Source organism: Nycticebus coucang, chromosome 11 (genome assembly GCF_027406575.1).
Source record: "Nycticebus coucang isolate mNycCou1 chromosome 11, mNycCou1.pri, whole genome shotgun sequence".
In the NCBI taxonomy this organism is placed as follows: Eukaryota; Metazoa; Chordata; class Mammalia; order Primates; family Lorisidae; genus Nycticebus; species Nycticebus coucang.
Genome location: NC_069790.1, coordinates 93,581,833 through 93,602,324, shown reverse-complemented (window position 1 = coordinate 93,602,324; position 20,492 = coordinate 93,581,833). Strand labels below are relative to the sequence as shown.

At 35.5% G+C, this 20,492-nt stretch overlaps 1 protein-coding gene across 2 annotated transcripts in view; it reads left to right on the top strand.

Moving 5' to 3' along the window:
- The window catches only part of AASS (aminoadipate-semialdehyde synthase), a 69,244-nt gene that overhangs the window by 30,718 nt on the left and 18,034 nt on the right, over nt 1-20,492 (top strand). For both annotated transcript variants that reach the window (XM_053609236.1, XM_053609237.1), the window contains 4 exons: nt 14,874-14,933; nt 15,098-15,165; nt 17,593-17,714; nt 17,900-18,026. In XM_053609236.1, coding sequence (XP_053465211.1) covers nt 14,874-14,933; nt 15,098-15,165; nt 17,593-17,714; nt 17,900-18,026 — 377 coding nt within the window. The remainder of the gene's footprint in view (nt 1-14,873; nt 14,934-15,097; nt 15,166-17,592; nt 17,715-17,899; nt 18,027-20,492) is intronic.

The following is a 20,492-nucleotide window of genomic DNA, read 5'->3' as shown; positions in this document are numbered from 1 at the left end:
GGAGGGCAAAAAAAATCCTTCCTGATTGAGAAATCAGGAAGACAGGACAAAGTCTCCCTGGAAAGACAGAGGCTTCCAGTCCCCATCTTATAGCTGTATCAGCATCGTGATTAGCATCTCATATCCCATAAGATTTCCTGTTTCCCAGGCAATATATGGCAAGATATATAAATATGTATGTTTTTCCTTAAAATTTTTTTTCAGCTTTTTCCCTGCATTTCCATCCCAGATCTGTTCCATGGTGGTTGCTACCTGAATAGATGCCTGGCCTCCTTTGGTTGCAGGGAGACAGGGGGCATGGCTTCAGAATATCCAGGAGTGAGCCTATTGTTGCTAAAAGATGGCTGCTGCTGTGCAACTCAGGGCAGTGCCACTCTGGTGTGGTTTCCTCTCAGTCCACTGTCCTCTCCTCACTCCCATGCCCCAGAGTCAGCACTGACCAGCTGCAGTTTAGGCCCTGTTTACACCCCTCGAGAAATCACCCAAAAATCTGGACTTCCACTCTCACTCCAGACCTCAGAGTGAGAGTGGAAGGGAGTCCCGGGAGCTCAGAGTTGCAGGTAGAGAATATATACAGTTTTATGACTGGCAGGAGAATGCCGTGGCACCCTAGTAGGGGAGGTAGGTCCAGTTTTTAGAGGGTCTCTCCTGTGGAGTGTAGTGGGAGGAACTTTGAACTCTGTTAATTTGTTTGTGGGGCAATCCAAGCCATTCTCATGGGGGAGGGGACTCCCATCTGCTTGGTGATGGATTTTGTACCTTTTGTTTGTATCCTTGGGGTCACAGCTCACCTCAGCGGTGTGTGTTCTTCAACCTTCTCTCTTGGTGTAGCTCAAATCCACTCGGTTACTTGCTAAATTTCTGTCCTTTAACTCTCCTTCTGGACAGGAGCCTCTGTGGAAAGCTGGCTTCAGTCAGCCATCTTGTCTCCGCCCCTATGGTTACATTTCAATGTTTGCCTTATTTGGGTATGGCCTGATGAGGAATTGGCCAAGGACATAACCTGATCACTTGGAAGCCTGTGATTGGCTGAAGCTTGGCTTCTGTGATTGGCTGAGACTCAGCTGCTTGGTACAAGAATACACTCTGTTTTGTTGCAGTTTGTTTACATACGACGTTAGGTTGCTATTCACTATTTATGAAGACAACTTTAGGCCAAGTTTAAATTTAATTTAACAGCGTGTAAATATACAATATTAATGTATCACAGATAAGTGATACATTAAGTGTGTAGCATAATAAATTATCACAATGAGACCTATGTTATATAGGTAAAAAAAAAAAGAACAATATTAGCATCCCAGAAACCCCTTTGACCTTCTTAATGTATGCTGACTTATAACTGTGAATTAGTGTTGCTACTTTTTCTCTGAAAATTATATGTATGGAATCATACAATGTATATGCTATTTGGTTTAAAATCTTTCATTTAGCATTATCTTTATGAGCGTCATTGTTCATTTTAGAAGCAATTTATTTCCATCTCTATGTAGCATCTTATATGAATTAATCAAGATTTATTTATATATCTTACTATTGAAGGAAATTTGGAGTTATTTCCCATTTGTGATTATTACTAATAACTGTACTATAAATATTTTTAACAAATATTTTGGTATACATGCACATATATTTATTTTGTTGGGTTTATCCCTACTGTGGAGCTAATGGGTTATAGGGCATATTAAGTTTCTTTAGATACTGCCAAAAAAATTTCCAAAGTGCTTTAACAAATTCCATCAGTAGTATATCAGAGTCCCAAATACTCAATATCCTTTGTATGTGTATAGAGGTATCTCACTGTGGTTTTTATTTCTATTTTCCTGATGACAAATAAGAATGTGTAACTTATCTCATGCTTATTGTACCTTTTAATAATCACTGTTGTATAGTCCCTATTCAAGTCTTTTGCCCATTTTTTAATGGCTCCTGTTTTTTTTTCTTACTAATTTGTAAAAATTTACAATATAATCCTAGTTGTATATGGATATACATATTGGAAGTATCTTTTATTAATCTCACTCTGTGATTTTATCTTGGCTTCTTGCAATAGAAAGTAGGATTTTAGAAGTGAAAATCCAGAGCATCTTTTTCTCATTCTTGACCATAAAAAGAAAAATTTTGATTTTTTCATTGAGTATAATATGTACCAAGGAGTTTTCATAGATATTCTTTTTCCTGTCAAAAATACTTTAAAAATTATTGTAATAATAATTTGGGTGGTGCCTGTGGCTCAGTGAGTAGGGCACCGGCTCCATATGCCAAGGGTGGCGGGTTCAAACCCAGCCCCGGTCAAACTGCAACAAAAAAATAGCCAGGTGTTGTGGCGGGCGCCTGTAGTCCCAGCTGCTTGGGAGGCTGAGGCAAGAGAATCGTGTAAGCCCAAGAGTTAGAGGTTGCTGTGAGCCGTGTGAAGTCATGGCACTCTACCCGAGTATGGTACCGTGAGACTCTGTCTCTACAAAAAAAATAAATAAAAAAATAATAATAATTTGTTTTACTAAATGCATTTTCTTTGCTGATTGAGAACACATTTGTTTTTTTTTCTTTTTCCTGTGAATATGTGAATTTTATGAATTGGTTTTCAAATACCAAACCAACTTCTCATTCTTAGAATAAACTCAACTTGATTGTAATGTATTAATCTTTTATTTATGACCAAGTTCAAGTAGCTAATAAATATACTGTATTCATTTATTTTATCATTGGTAAACATATTTTTTTTCTATTTCGGTCTTTTACTAATAATTATATTATGAACATTTTATGGTACACACACACATACATTATTTTGTTAAGTTCATACATTGACTTATCTTCTTTAGGATTATTAATATCTATGTTCACAAGAGAGCTTAACCTAAAACTTTTTTCCTTACAATGACTTTGTCGGGTATGGGTATTAAAATTATGTTGGCCTAAAGATAGGTTGGGAGGTATTTCTTTATTGCTAGTCTCAGGAACATTTTAAATGTGATTGACTGACATCCCAGTAATATTTATTGGCAAAACTATTTGGGTTGGGAGCATGTAGGGTAAATTTTTAATTATAGATTAATTTTTTAAAATAAGCATAAAGCTGTTCAGATATTCAATTATCTTCTGGTAATTTTGGTAAGTTTATTTTTCCTGAAATTTTTCTGTTTCATGTTAGTTATGAACTTTGCTGTCAGAATATTTTTCATATCTTCTTTTGTAAATTCTATAGTGATTTCCCTTTTTCCAAAACTGGTTGTCTATGACTTCTTCTTTTTTTTTTTTTTTTTAATTTCTTTCTACCTGGAATTTATCAATTTTATTATTCACTTCAAAGAACCAGTTTTAACATTGATGATCCTCTCTATCTTGTATCATTTTCTATTTCATTAATTTCTAATCTTTGTTTTATTTTTGTATCAGTTTTCATTCCCTAACTTCTTGAAGTGCTCAGTTCATTGATTTTCAGTCTTTCTATTAAATATTATAATATTTGCATTGTAATGCTCTAAGTTTACCTGAGACTAGCCCATTTTTATCTTTTACTTTTTTCTTTTTTAAAAAGAATTTTAACAGAGTGCATGTACATTTTTGATTCAAAATTTCTTTTCCCTTTGTTTAGATACCTAGTAGTGAGATTTCAGGATCAAATGATAGCTCTAATTTTAGTTCTTTGAGAAATATCCATACTGATCCTGATAGAGGTTGTACTAATTTACACTCCCATCAATGGTATATATGTGTTCCATTTTTGCTGCATCTGGACCCAGGCCAACATCTGTTGTTTTTTTGACTTTTAAATGTCATTCTAATTGGAGTAAGATGGTATCTTGTGGTTTTAGTTTGCATTTCCCTGATGATTAGTAATGTTGAACATTTTTCATACGTTTCTTGGCCATTTCTATATCTTCTTTTGACAAGTACCTGTTCATATAATTTGCCCACTTTTTAATGAGATTGTTTGTTTTCTTCTTGCTCAGTTGTTGGAGTTCCTTTTAGATTCTAGATATTAGTCTTTTGTTGGATACATAGTTTGTGGATATTTTCTCCCATTAAGTCCAGTTTGTCTATTTTTGTTCTTGGGAATGTATTTTTGTTTTTTTAGCAATAAATTCTTTGCCTAGGGCAATGTCCAGTGTTCCTAGTTTTTATTCTAAGGAGTTTTATGATAAATAAAACATACAAATACTGCATTGAATTTGGAGATTGCTTTGAGTGGTATTATAAATGTTAACAATATTAAATCTTCCGATCTGTGAACATGAAATACCTTTCCATTTGTTTTTGTTCTCTTTGTTTGTTTCCTTCTTCTTGTTCTTCTTCTTCTTCTTTTTTTTTTTAATTGAGACAGAGTCTCACTTTATCGTCCTTGGTAGAGTGCCGTGAGGTCACAGCTCATAGCAACCTCAGTCTCACAGGCTCAAGTGATTCTCTTGCTTCAATCTCCCAAGTAGTGGGGAGCATAGGCACCCACCACAATGCCCAGCTATTTTTAGAGATGGGGTCTCTCTCTGTCTCTGTCTAGCTCAGGGTGGTCTCTATCTCGTGACCTCAGGTGATCTGCTGGCTTAGGCTGCCCAGAGTGCTGGGATGATAGGTATGGGCCACCATACCCTGCCATCCCCTTTGTTTCTTTCATCAACATTTTATAGTTTTCATTGTAGAGCTCTTTGACTTCCTTGGTAAAATTTATTTCTAGATATCTTAATTCTATTGTATCTATTATAAATGGGATTTTTTTCTTGCTGTATTTTTCTGTTATTTTACTATTAATGTATAGAAATGCTACTCATTTTTTTTTTATTTCAGATTGATATGAGGGTCCAAATGTTTATGTGTTGATTTTGTATCCTGCAACTTTACTCAATTTGTTCATTAGTTCTACCACTGGTGGAGCCTTAAGGGTGTTCAATATATAAATTATGATATCTGCAAACAGGGACAATTTGCATCCTTTTTTTCCAGTTTGTATACCATTTATTTCTTTCTCTTGCTTAATTTTTCCAGTACTATGTTGAATAGAAGTGGTGAAATTAGGCATCTTTGTTTTATTCCAGATCTTAGAGGAAAAGCTTTCAACATTTCCCCATTCAGTATGATGTTAGCTGTGGGTTTGTCACATACGGCCATTATTGTATTGCAATATGTACCTTCTATGCCTAATTTCTTGAAAGTTTTATCATGAAGGTATGTTGAATTTGTCAAATGCCTTTTCTGCTTTTATTAAAATGATCATATGTGTTGCTGTTTATTCTCTTACTGTGATGAGTCATGTTTGTTGATTTGCTTATGTTAAGCTATCCATGCATTTTTGGGGTGAATGCCACTTGATCATGGCAAATGATCTTTTAATGTGCAGTTGAATTTGGCTTGCTAGTATTTTGTTGATGATACTTGCATCTATGTTCATCCAGGATATTGGCCTAATGTTTTCTCTTTTTACTCTGTCCTTGCCTTGCTTTGGTGTCTGATTAACACTGGCCTCTTAGAATTAGATAGAGAGAATTTCCTTCTCTTGGATTTCCTGAAATAGTTTTAGAAGAATTGGTATTAATTCTTTAAATATTTGGTGGAGGCCGGGCATGGTGGCTCATGCCTGTAATCTCAGCACTCTGGAAGGCCCAGGCGGGTGGATCACCTGAACTCACCAGTTGGCTAGAGACCAGCCTGAGATGGAGTGAGACTCCACTCTAGTATAGCTGGGTGTTGTGGAGGGCGCCTGTAATCCCAGCTACTTGGGAGGTTGAGGCAAGAGAATCAATTGAGCCCAGAAGTCTAAAGTTGCTGTGAGCACAGCACTCTACTGGGGCAACAAAGTGAGACTCTGTCTCCAAAAGTAAATAAATAAATAAATAAGTAAATATTTGGTGGCATCTACCAATGCAACCAGTATGTCCTGGGTTTTTCTTTGAAGAAACACTCTTTAATTACTGATTCAATCTCATTACTTGTTATTGGTCTGTTCAAGTTTTCTGTTTATTCATGATTTAGTCCTGATAAGTTGTTATATCTTGTAATTTATTCAGTCTTTCTAGGATATTCTAGGTTGGTGGCATAAGATTTTTCATAGTTGTTTCTTGTGATCTTTTGTATTTCTGTGGGATCACTTGTAATGTCTCTTTTTTTCTTGTGTGATTTTATTTATTCGAGCCTTCTCTTTCTCTCTCCTGTTTTTTTTTTTTTTTTTCCTCACTCTGGCTAAAGTTTTCTGGATTTTATGTTTAAAAACGCCCACAGCTTTTCAAAATAAACCAACTCTTCATTTCATTGTCTCTCTGTATTTTTTAAAGTCTCCTTTTTTAACCTCTGCCCTAATTGTCATTATTTCTCTCCTTCTACTATTTTTAAGTCAGTTTGTTATTTTTCTTGTTCCTTGAAGCGCAATATTAGGTTGTTTAATTGAAATCTTTCTTCTTTTTTGATATAGATGGGCATTTATTGCTATAAACTTAACCTCTGACTACTGCTTTTTCTGTATCCCTTAGGTTTTGGTATGTTGGATTTTATTTTCATATGTTTCCAGACATTTTTAAATTTACCTTTTAATTTTTTATTGAATAATTGGTTGATGAAGAGTATGTTGTTTAATTTGTAACAATACTATTTATATAGTTTTCAACATTCTTCTTGTTATCAATTTCTAGTTTCATGCCAAACTGATCAAAACAACACTTGACATGATTCCAATTTGTTTTTTAATTGTTAAGACTTATTTTATGGCTTATAATATGATTTCTATCCTGGAATGTTCCATGTGCACTAGAGAAAAATCTGCTTTTGCTTGATAGAAAGTTCTATATAAATTTATGTCCATTTTGTCTAAAGTGCAGTTCAATTCCAGTAGTTTCTTATTAACTTTATTTCTGGTTGCTCTCTCCATTGTTGAAAGTTTGGTATTAAAGTCCCTTACTATTATTGTATTGCTATCTATTTCTACCTTCATGCTTATTAATATTTACTTTATATATTTGGGTACTCAAATACTGAGTGTATTAATATTTGTAGTTACTATGTCTTCATAATGAATTCAGTGATTTATAGTTAAACAGTGATCTTCTTTGTGTCTTGTGACAGTTTTTGACTTGCCATCTATTTTATCTGATATGAGTATGACCTCTTCCTCTCCCCTGACTCTATTTTGGTTGTTATTTGCATGGCGTATCTTCTTTCTTTCCTTCTTTCAACCTATATGTGTCCTTAAGGCTAACATGAGAGTCTTTTTTAGGCAGCATACAGTTACACATTGTTTTTGTTATCTATTCAGTCATTCTATATACTTTGATTAGAGAATTTAGAAGATTTACAAATTATCAAAGGTATTATTAATAGGTGAGGATCTCTTGCCTTTGTGTTAACTGATTTCTGTTTTTTTTTTTTTTTTTGTAGATAGCTGTTCTTTCTTCCTTTCTTCTTGTTATGTTTGTAATTTGGTAATTTTTATTCAGTGTTGTTTTTAATTTTTTTATTTGTCATTTGTATATCTGCTGTAGCTTTTTGGTTTGTTGTGTATTACATAAAACATCTTTTAGTTATAATAGACTGAAAATGTTGTTTTGACTGAAAATATTATTTTGAACAATAACAAATTCAATTGCATACAAAAACTCTAGACTTTTACTGCTCTTCCATTTCTGATGTCAAAATTTACATCTTTTTACATTATGTATTTCTGAACATCTTATTGTAGCTCTCATTAGTTTCAATTATTTTGAATTTTAATCACCCTATATGTATAATTTACATAGCATCATGGTGATACTAGGGTATTATGGATTTGCCAATATATTTACCTTTACCCATGAGTTTTATATTTTCATATGTTTTCATATTAGTAATTAGCATCTTTTTGCTTCTACTGGAAGAATTCCCTTAAGCATTTCTTGTAGACCACGTTTAGTAATGATGAAATTACTCCTAAGTTTGGCTATCCGGGGCATTTATTTCTTCTTCATTTCTGAAGGACAACTTTGCTGTGTATAGTATTTTTTAACTGAAATTTAAGCACTTTGAGTATATCATCTCATTCTCTCCTAAGCTGCAGGGTTTCTGCTGATAGTCTGACAAGAATTTCCTTATATGTAATGATGCTTTTCTCTTGCTGCTTTTAATATTCTGTTTGTGTTTGACTTTGAGCACTTTAATTATAATGTGTCTTAGAGAGGACCTCTTTGGGTTGAATCTGTTTGGGAACTGTTGAACTTCATGGATCTTGATGTTCATATGTCTTCCAAGATGGGAACCTTTATATTTTATTTATTGAAAGTTTCTATTTGATAATTAAAAAATTTACTATTCTCTATTTAAAGCTATATATTTGTCTTTTCACTTTATGAACATATCAATTATAATTTAGGCTCATGATAATTCCAATAAATTTTCAGTGTATGTTTCATGCTTTTTTTTTTTAACTTGGTTTTCAGTCAATTCTTATCTTTTAGTATATTTATTTCTTTTTTATGGATTGCCAAACATTCCATATGTAAAATCATAGACATGATTTGAAGCACTGGGTGCTATTTCCTTTAAAGATTTTCTTTGATTTTGACAGAGAGATGGGCAAGGAAATAAGGTAAGAGAAAATTACCTCAATTCATTTAGTAACCCTGATTCCAGTCAGTCATGGTTTCAGCCCTTTGGAGAACTGATGTTGTCCAAATTACTATTTATTTTAGAGTGTATGCTTTCAGAATCCCAAATGCAAATATGGTGCTGATTAGGACTTCTCTTTAGCAGATCTTAAATTTCAAATTTTGCTACCCTGTTACTGAAAGTCAGCCAAAAGCTCTTCTCAGTCTTTCAGTTGTCCTGCTGCTCCCTGCTCAACCTCTCAGCATCTCAAACACTGCTTTCACATCGACAAATGCCCTAAGGGGAAAAGTAGGGCCAAATGTTGCACCTTTCTCTTTGTGTTTCCTTCTCTGCGCTACCTACGGTGCAGTAGGTCTTCACTGCTATTTGAGCCCTCAAACTGACAAAGTTATGCTTTGCCTCATTTTAGTCAGTATCTGATTTGAAATCAGCTTATTGCCATTACTGAATGAAAAATGCACATTTTAAAAGGTGATATTTTTGTGCCTACACAAATCACTAGTTGATAGCACTTTAGGAAATGTGGCAAGTTAAAAATATTAGTGAGTTAGAGATTTTTGATAAGCATTAAGGCAAGTGGTATTTTTTTTTAATATGAGATGATTACACCGGCTTCTTCAAACTGTTTACACTTTCTTCTTTGTACATTACTGTAGTCTTCTAACCAGAGTTGTCAGATTGTCTTGGGGTCACTATCTCAGCACTATCTGTAAGCACTGGACATCTGTAAAAGTTGAGGACTTTCTCTATTTTATAGTCTTGAAAAATATGTGTCTGCTTACCACTAAAATGTTAGATATTTTGTCTGTCTCTTTTGATAACTGAATGGGAACTGTACTTAGATTACAAATGATTCCTCTTTTCCTTCCGGATTTTTAGTTTTTATTTATGTTCCATATAGACAGTAGCATTGCATGGCGCAGACTTTGCAATCAATATAGAAGTTTTTGTGTCAGTTGAACTCAATAAATATTTACCGGGGATTTATTGGAATGAGGCTTACTGAGGAATGAAGAAAATTAAAACACAGCTTCTGACCTACAGAAGCAGGAGTTCCCGGAACAGGGTGAGACAACTGAGTGATTCTGCCGTGAGATCAAATGTGACAGCCGTCAGAGAGATGCTAATGAAGTTTGGAAGGAGGAAGTATCTTATTGGAACAATGAGGAGAGGTTCTGTGTAAGGCAGGACATTTTAGCTGGCTTGAGTGAGAGGCATATTATATGACAGAGACAGAAGAACACAGATGGGAGCTTCTTTCCTCAAGGTAGGGTTTCTGTGAATTGACAAATCTGATTGAGGAAAGGCGTACAAGTTAGTTCCATATGGTAAAGGGTCTTAACACCAGGATGAATAGCTTGAAATTAATTTACAAAACCGTGATGCTAGCAAGTATTAGATGTGAAAATGACAAGACATACCATATGTTTTAGCACCTTTATGTTCATAGCTTTGTTATAATTGAATTCTAAAAAGGGAGACAATTACTTGCAGTAAGTGAGCAATCCTTTGTTTTCTTTAATCTGTACATTTCTTTAGGTGGACTCATGATATTATAATTATGTAGTTTTGGAAGAAAGATCTATTTATTTTTAAATAATTAATTGTTTCATGTATTCACTCATTTATTTATTGAATATTTGCCATCCCATCATATGGCAAGTCTATGATAACAATGCTAAATGCAATTACTAACTTCAAGGTGTGCTTAGGAATAGATTTTGGTAAAGGCTTCATAGAAGAGGTAAATATTCACTGTATGTTGGAGGATGAAGAGAGGAAATTCCTAGTAGATGGTATAGTATATGTGGCATCTACATGGTGTAGCACAGAAGCAAGAGAGAGCACGGTGCTCGAAGGCATTGCCAAGCTGTTAATAGGACAAATGTGCTGGATTGAAGCAGAACGGAGTCAAGGATGGGGAGGCAAAGCCAGACTGTGGAGGGCCTTGGAGGTCATGTGAAGAGCTAGAGACTTTATCTTGAAGGCAACAGAAAGTTATTAAATTGATTTAAATAGGTATAGGAAAAATAATCATGTACATTTTTAGTTTGGAAATAGAAGGAAATGAGATAGAAGGCAGTTGCCATGGTTCCAGTGAGGTCTGTATAAGGCTGTAGAATTAAAATAAAGACAAGGCAGAGAGAAAGATACAAGAGTTCAGCAGTGCAACTGTATGTCAAGTGCAATTAGAACTTCATTTTATTATCTACATGCCACTTTTGGCCTGCGGACAGGATTGGTAGGCGGAGTCTTCTTAAGAAGGGAATAATCCAGGGCTGACTGAGAAAAGATAGTGATGGGAGGACCCCCTGGTGAAGTTGGCCCTCTGTATCTATGAGTTTCACCTCTACAGATTCAACCAACTGTGGATCAAAAAATAACAGTACACTAATAAAAAATAATCCAAAAAAAAATACAGCATAACAACTGTTTACATAGCATTCACATTGCATTAAGTTTTTATAAGTAAACCAGAGAAGATTTAAAGTATACAATGGGTTGTGCATAGGTTATATGCAAATACTGCATCTTTTCATATAAAGAACTTGAGGATCCTCAGATTTTGGTATCCTTGAGGAGTCCTGGAGCCAAACTCTTGAGAGATGATTGTACACACATTTTGATTCTGTGAATTCCCCAAAGTATGCCCTGGTTTATAGATTCTTGTCTTTTTTCAAAATGCCCATATCTCAGGAATGGGAGATAGCTTAACTGTCTTGTGTTTTAGATACATGAAAGTAATTTCATATTTATTTTATATGATGAATAAATTCTCTGCTGCCACCATCTGTTTGGTATATTTTGCTCTTCTTAGTCGGGGGAGTGCTCTAGATCTTAACCCATGATTAGGGAGGAGAGATTATCTCCTGGGCCCGTCCATGCCCTCAGAGGTAATGGCACCAACAGAAAAAGGATTTAAATTGTAATACTCAATATATACCAGTAATAAAAGACGAATACAAGTCGTGTGAACACCTCTTGTAATTGCAGAACTCAAATGTGACTTGAGTATTACAAATTTAATAAATTCCTTTCTCAAACTGTATATACAGTTTCTTGGCATCCTCTGAATACCTAGTATGCTCTTTACTCCGTGGCAGTGTATTCAGGAGTTGAGTATCTTGAGAGAAGCATGTGGGATGTTTTTATGAGTGATGTGACTTTTGCCATTGTTTCTGTTACAATCTTGTGAGATAATGTGAAGACAGTGTGGATGGACTTTGAGGTTTGCTTGGTCCAGTTACTCTCCCTATCACCTTTGAAATGCTGATGTACCTATAAGTACAATTAATACTGACCTAAGGGAGACCCCCTACTGTAGAGTTAGCCTTGCCGAGTGAAAAATCCCACTTTCAACCAGATGCAGCGGCTGGTGTTTGTAATTCCAGGGCTTTGAGAGGCTGAGGAAGAAGGATTACTTGAGGCCAGGAGTTCGAGACCAGTGTGGAGAGTAAAATCCCATCTGGATAAAAAATTTTTAAAAAATGGGCTGGTATGATAGCTCATGCTTGTAATCCTAGCTGCTCAGGGGGTTGGGGTGGAAGGATCTCTTGAGCCCAGGAGTTTAGGTTACAGTGAGCTATGATCACGCACCTGCCCTCCATCCAGCCTGAGCAACAGCAGAGGCCCCGTCTCTCTCTCTCTTTCTCTTTCACACACACACACACACACACACACACACACACACACAGCGAGAGATACACACACCCTGGCTTGGTTATTGCTCCCTGGGCACCCACACTGGCTATGGGGGAGTGGAGAGCAGACCGCCGTAGTCTCAGGGGCTTCAGGACGCGTCCCCGCTGTCCCCTCCATGTGCCCTGGTGCCACGGCTCTCCTTCCCCAGGCCGCCCCTTATCCTGGGGTCCATGGAAGTAACGCAAGGACCTCCCGCCCTGGCTCATCAACAGAGCGGATGGCAGACTGTTTGTTGGCTACAGGAAAATACGAAGAGGCTATTTCTTGTCACAAAAAGGCTGAGCTTATCTTTGGAAGCCATGAGGCTGACACAGTCTGGAATTCATTTACCACTGGAATTGCAAACGGACAGCCACAAGACACATCCTCCTCACCCAGGAAAAGGATGGAAAAGGGTAAAGTGTCAGCAAAGATGGAAAGCTCAGCAGAAGGCAGCGGGTGTGTCGTCTGCCCACCCAGGCCTCTGGCAAGCCCTCTGCTGCGGACAGAGGGGCAGAAGAAAAGCCCTTGCCCAGGGAGACATCGCCTGAAATTCACGGGGCCTTTGACAGGGATCCAGACACACTGCTCTTTTTACTTCATTCAGCAAGAGTGAGCCAACAGAGCCCTTGTGCAAAGCCCGCAAAGATGGTGAAACAAGCGTAGAAGAGTAGGCAGCCAAAACTGCAGATTTGAAGAAACATGGGGGGTTCTTTGTGGCTGAGAATAAAAGATTAAGGAAAGAAAAGAAACAACGAAGGGCTGAAAAGGCCAGACTTCTAAAAGGTCCAATGGAAAAGGACCTGGAAGTAGATGCTGATTTGTGGGGAAGTCGGTTAAGGAGCTTGCCACCACCTTCAGAAACCGCTGCAGCCTCTTCAACCTGGCAGAAGTTCGCAGCAAATACCCGGAAAGTCAAGGACATTCCAATACCAAGTCTTCCTCCCTTGGATTTTCCATCTCCCTAACTTTCCCTCCTGGATCTTTCTGAGGATGTTTTGAAAGGACTATGAATAATTAAAATGGAAGTTCATAGAAGAGGTGAGAAGAGGCAATAATACAGTTAATTCAGAAAAAAATTTAGGGGGACCACATGCAAAGGGTAATCCCCAAAGCGCTTCATCACCTGGCGTCCTGTGGGAGAGGAGGCGTTGCCAGGCCGTGGGAACAGTCGCTGTGAAGTGTGTTGCATAGCTCAGTCACTGACTTGAGCTAATGATTCCGACTCAGCAGACACTAAATTCTTGGAGGTTCACTTTCTCCTACTAAAACCCAAATGGCTAATTTTTTCAACCAACAATTATTTTTTGAATAATTTTTTCAACCAACAATTATTTTTCTTATCTTCAGGGTTAAAATATGTGAAAATATGTGTTCTGGAGCGGTGCCTGTGGCTCAAAGGAATAGGGCGCAAGCCCCATATGCCGGAGGTGGAGGGTTCAAACACAGCCCTGGCCAAAAACTGCAAAAAAAAAAAGTGTTATGTGTATATGTAAAAATATATTATGTGTAATTAATCTATAAGACCATAAATGATAATGCAAATCCTAAATAGTATGGTGGCCTGAAGGCTGCCTAATATTTTTGGAACATGCTTTTTATCATGCATCGACTATGCGCATTTTGTCATGCACATTTTGTTTGTTTAAATAAGATGTGTAAGATATACTTTTAGGGCGGCACATGTGGCTCAAAGGAATAGGGCGCTGGCCCCATACGCTAGAGGTGACAGGCTCAAGCCCAGTCCCAGCCAAAAACTGCAAAAAAAAAAAAAAAAAAAAAGGAGAGAGATACACTCTTTTCTTTTTTATTGCTATTTTTTATTAGATAGACACTTTTGTAGATGAAACAGGTGCCACACTTTGAACTACTCATAATGATGACCCCAAGACTATCCAGAGAAATATTTAAATTTCAATTTTATGAAGACAAGAAAAAAATTATTAGTTATGCTTTTTAAACCATATTACTAGTTTACATAATTAATCAGGGTACATTTTAAGTTCTAACTTAGTTTATTGTATAATGCATAGTTTGAAAATACCAAGGAAGTGTCCTATGTTTTTAATGATGCATCAGTGGAAATAATGCTACTTGGCAGGAATTGATTGTAAGAAATCAATAAAGTAAATGTGTTCTAAACACACAAACACACACACATACACAAACAACAACAACAACAAACCTAAAAAAGCAAGAAAGGAAAAAAAAAAAAGGAAAATAAAAGATAATCCCATTCTCTACTTTCAATAGCACAGCTTGAACTTTTGTAATAGGATAGAGGCCCTCTGAGGTAGGGCTGTGGCTCTAAGGCTTGTATGATATTGAGAACATATTGAATGTAACACATCTAACTGGTCAGGAAGGGTAAGCTTTTTCCTTATAAAGATAATTATAGTGCAATTTCAATTTTAAAATCACAGCTTGTGCTGAAACATCATGTTCTTGGGGACAGAGTTGATTGCTTGTACTTGTAGAGGACTCTTATTACCAATTACCAATGATCTTCAGAAAACTATTTCTTAAATTCTTTTGTTCCTTTAATTAATATTTTAATATAGATTCAAACGGTAAGAAACCTTCTTTGTGACGTTCTTTATCTCTTACAAATCTCATTTTCCTTTCAGATATTATCAGATGCAACACAACCTCTGGAGAGTCAGAATTTTTCACCTGTGGTGCGAGATGTAAGTTACAAGACTTTCTTTTCATAAACGTACTTTTCCTACTATCATCCTCTCTCCTCTCCCCCCCAATCTGTGTTATTCTCTCTTTTCTATTAGTTATGAGCCCATGTTTGTAGGACTAAAATGTGGATACTAAAGAAATGTCTTGTGTCATATATATATAGGCAGTGATTGCATCCAACGGTATATTGCCTGATAAATATAAATATATCCAGAAGCTCCGCGAGATCAGGCAAGTATTGTTCATGCCATCTTATTCTTACCTTGAATTAGATAAGTAATTTCAATGCTTCAATAGTTTTTTAATATTGGGTTTGTATAATATGTAAATTTTGATAATATCTATAAATGTAGAAAATCAAAGTGGCTGGCTAGAACCAATGTGAGGTTTCCCCCCATAAATGGTAGTGTAGCGTAATTCTGGTTTCTATCCTATGTAGGTGTGTGTGTAAGGAAGCAAAAATCCAAAAGTGGTGTCCTTTGGGTACCCCTTCATTCTTCCTCTAACATTTTACATAGTGTCACACCTCAGTTATTTTCTTAAAGAAAATGAGTACACTAAACCTTTCTCTGGTATTTTCAGTTAGGGTTTTAGTTGAAGGTTTAGATTTCATTTTGTTTAGTATAATGGTGAGGAAAGTGAATTCTTAGATAGAAATTAAAAGTGCAGTGAAAAAAATAAATGGTGAGAGTTTTCCCTAAATATTCTTGTTAAGGAAAGGTGCCAAAAAGAAATGTAGCAAATCTACTCAAGAGAATAGGTGTTTAAGAAAGGTCTTTAGCTAAAAGGTCCCCTTTCCTTAACTGCTCTTACTGGTCAAAGTTTGAAAACATTGATGTTTCTTTGGAATGTTCCAATATCCCCAGTTGATTGCACTCAATTTGTGTTTATATTTGCCTCACTGGTCTATTTACATTTGACAAAACAAACAATGCATTGAATTCTCTGGCGAAACTGGAGTGGAAAAACTGGAAAACCAAACAAACAAAAATCCACAACACAACTGTCTTATCTTCTTTTTCAGTGGTTCTTACCTATAAAAAGTAAATAAAGAAATCTGCCCAGATCAAGTATTAGGCGACAGTTACAAAGTTATACTTTGCTTATAGTTACTTTTTAATATGTCAATGAAATATTCTGGTCCAAGACACTAAGAGTATTTAACTTTTTTGTTTCTTTAAAGAGAATGGGCCCTATAACCCAGTAGGAGAGTTTCTTATAGGGGAAACTCCACATTTGTTTGTTTCCAATAGCTTGCTCTGTCTTTTGACTCCCATCATCTGATGATCTTTTATATCATGTCTAACATGACTGGTCCTGATGATGTATTTTCAATCTTAATGTGCCATATTTCATGTAGTGGCAGGTTTAGTTGGCTTCAACTGCTAGGACTTCCTGCCCTCCTTCCCTGATGGAGTTTTGTGCCAAAAGACTAATTAATAATGAAGATTTCATTTTGAAAGAAAATTTACCATACTTAAGCCCTGCATCATGAATATTTTTTCTGTTCTTTTCATCATTTACTGCAGGGATTTTTAACTTGGAATGTGGGGTTTGGGAGTACGAATGAAGTGGACCGTATTAGAATCTAGGAGTGATTTTTAAAAATGTATTTTGAACCTTTTATTTTTGAACATGAGAAGGTTTAATTATGCAACTTAAGTATTTGTTGTTAAACAGAATAAATAATAATCAAGTGATAGTGGTTATCTCTGGGAGGTGAAATGAGAGAGGTGGACAGTAGTTAAAGTACACCTCTTCTCCTCAGTAGTAATTGGGCATATAAAAGGGCAAGGCCATTTTATATTTATCCACTTATCATTAATGAAGAGATTTGTGGGTTAAAGTTCAAGAGACACCTGCCCTAAAGATTCTAGCCTCAGAGCCTGCTTCTTAAGTCCTTGGCACCAGGCCATTCCCATGGCTTCATGTTGATTCTGTAGAATTTGATTCAAATGACATTGAATGAGTACCTTCTACACAATATGGAAGCATTTATGGGGGTATAAAGATGAGTAAGACTTAGTCACTATATTGGAGGTCATTATGTGTGGGAAAGGTAGTTATCTGACCAGAAGGTACAAATTCTGGCAAAATAAACTATTCAAGAATTAAAATCCTGCCTAGCACTAATCTTCTTTTTCAAATTTAACTCATTGCATTTGTGATGTCAATGTCATGGTTTCTACTGTTCTCAAGTGATTATTATATAATGTATAATATATGACAAAAACATTTCTAACATGGTAATAATAATCTCTTCTTTAGAGAGTTGCCTTTTTGGATTGTTGTGAGGAATAAATGCCCCTAATATGCTTTTGAATAACTTTCCTTGGAAGGATAAGGTGTGAGGCCAAGTTATTCAGTCAAAGTGAATCAAGAAATGATCACCAGTTATACAGAGAAGTCTTGAAACAACATCTGTGCCTATATAGACAACACGCCACAGAGACGTCAGGATCTGTTGATTTTCATTGTAGCAAATTTAAAATAAAGAAAAATATTGGTAGAGGGAAGTCTTGCTGAGATTCTTATCAGTTGAGTGGGGGGAAATTGTTACTTCATAGTCTAGGTTTTAGTGTGGCTTGGGGAGAGCAAGATTCTGTTATTTCACAGAAATATTTAATTATCTCCCTTCCCCCATTTTTTTTAAAATAGGGAACGTGCTCAATCGCATTCAATGGGGCCCAAGAAAAAGGTCTTGGTTCTTGGATCTGGCTACGTGTCTGAGCCTGTGTTAGAGTACTTGTCAAGAGATGGCAGTATAGAAATCACAGTCGGTAAATACGTCCTAATTTTTGAAGAAGAAAAAAAACTGGTTTCCCAGCATGTTGAATAGGAATTTCAGATAACTATTTTTCTCTTAAAATTTGAATAATTGATTTTGGAGATGTTAAAATGTGTTTTACTCTCTTTGACTAATGAAAGGAAATCTAAAAATTGGACTTTTTAATTCTTAAAATAGGCTCTGACATGAAGAATCAAGTTGAACAGTTAAGCAAGAAATATAATATTAACCCTGTTTGCGTGGACATTTGTAAACAAGAAGAGAAGCTGTGCTCCTTGGTGGCAACACAGGATCTTGTCATCAGGTATCTGTCAACACATGAGTTTCATATTTCTGTTATTGTCATTATTTCTCTTGCTCTCTCTTCTCTTCGCCCTTCTCTCACATTCTCCCCTTCCTTCTTCTTTTCTCTCCTCTCTCTAAGCAAATTTTTCAATTGAAATACGCATCCAGGAAAGGGCGCAAATCATAAGTGCACAATCTTGTGAATTCTCACAAAGTGAACATACTCTGTAACTATTACCCATATCAGGAAATAGTGTATGAACAACAACTCAGAAGTCCTCCACACACACCTCTCTGTTCACGACTAACCCCATCCCCCAAGGTAAACGCTGTCCTGATTTCTAACCTACACTTTAGTTTTTGCCAGTTTTCCCACTTTATGTAATAAGAATCACTCGGTTACCTTTTCATTTGTGGGCTGCTTTCTTTTATTTCAATGTTGTGATTGTGAGAGTCATGTGTGTTATTGTCTGTAACTGTAGTGTGTTCCTTCTCATTCCTGTGAATATACCATTATTATTTATTTGACTAATAATAGATATTTAGGTTATTTCTGGATTTGGACTATGGTAAATGATGCTACTATACACATTTTAGTTTTGTCTTTTGGTGAGCACATACATACGTTTCTGTTGGGTGTCTATCTGGAAGTGGAATTGCAGGCTACGCAGTGTTCATATTTCATATATTTGGGTGCCTATTTTTTCCTTACGAAGCTTAAATGAAATAAGTAGATTCTCTAACCTTGTGGCCATTTTAAGTCTCATCACAGTAGGTCTTGAAATAATATTTATTACTACCTAATAAAAGTATAGTTCTAACTCCTATATACAGAGCTACATAAGGTTTACTCTATAATTAAACTTAGATTGAAAGGTCAAAGTATGAGAATATTCTCTATTTCATATAATTTTCTAAGCTGGGAGGAAAAAACTTATCTGCTTACTCATAATAACTATCTAATCACTTTGATACTTAGATCTTATTTGAATTCTATTTTTAGAGGAAGTTTTGTGATGTTTCACTTTAAAAAAAAAACAACCTTGGAAAACAGATACAATGAATAGTAATTCTAATTACAGGGAGGAACTTTAACATTATTTCTTGATATCTTTAAATATAAGCCTACCCTTCACTTAAAATGTTATTCACCTAATATAAATTTTAGGTGCATTAATTTTTATTCAGGATAAATTGACTGATGACGAGTAGACCTTTTCTGACAGTGATACAGCTATGGAAAGAAATCCTGATTCGAAATAGAAGGTTCTAGCTTCTAAAACACAAAGGATTTATTTTGCCACACATAGGTTCTTAAATGTGTCATCATTTTTTTTTTTTTTTGCAGTTTTGGCTGGGGCTGGGTTTGAACCCACCACCTCTGCAACATGGGGCCAGCACCCTACTCCTTTGAGCCACAGGTGCTGTCCTTATGTCATCATTTTTGATAAAAAGAAAATAATGTTATAAAATACATTTGAAACAATATCTGAAGTAAAATATGACAAGATGATAGACAAAGGCAATAATCTATTAATATGTTCAAATTTTAAATTCAGAGAACAGATGACTTTCATTAAAATTTAGCATTAGCCAAGCATATTTTATATTTAATGTTTTCTCACCTGGTGCAGTTTCTATCCTGAATAGTGGTAATGCCATTGAACACTGTTACCATATAGTATTCCTAGAATAGTTTTTTTAATTTTTTAAGTTGGAGAAAATAAAATGTTTTGACATGAACACAATATTTGGGACTAAACAACAAAATGAGTAAATATTGTTTTATAAAACATTTTATAATAATATGTACAATTCTCATAGTTTTTATTTTTCAAATTTATGTTTTAATAGTCTAATGCTAGGTGGCAATTTGATGAGTTTCTTTAAAGGTTTCACTTGTATTTTGGGCGTGTTTTTCACAAGTGATATTTGCAACCCTTTACATGAGTTGAGTTGGAGTCAACTCAAATAATTCAAGAGTTGTGTCCCATTGTATGCTTACTGAATCACATTCAGAATGATTAAGGAACTCGAATCTATTTTTTTTTTTTTAAAAAAAAGCACCTCCAACCAAAGTCCTATAATTCCAGCCAGCATATTAAATTGTGTAAATAATGGTGAAGTTTTAAAATAATGTTAGATCGTGGTGAAATTTTGATCAAATTTTCAATGTGGAGAACATGATAAAAATTTCCAACTTAACCTTTACAATGATGACATTGTGCATTTCTTATAAATACTTTCATTTCAATGGTTTTGCAAACGGTTAAAAAAGCCAAAAAACAGACATTAAGAGGTTTTATAGAAGCCTTTGATACTGGCAAAATATGTACTCAATTGTATTCACATGATATTAACCCTGAGGAGTAACACACTGTCTTATTGAATGGAGGAAGAAAAGATGCCCAAGAGGTGGTTTTTATTTTGTTTGAGTAAAATAGAGAAAATCTGAAGTATGCAGGTTACATTTGACAAGTAAAGT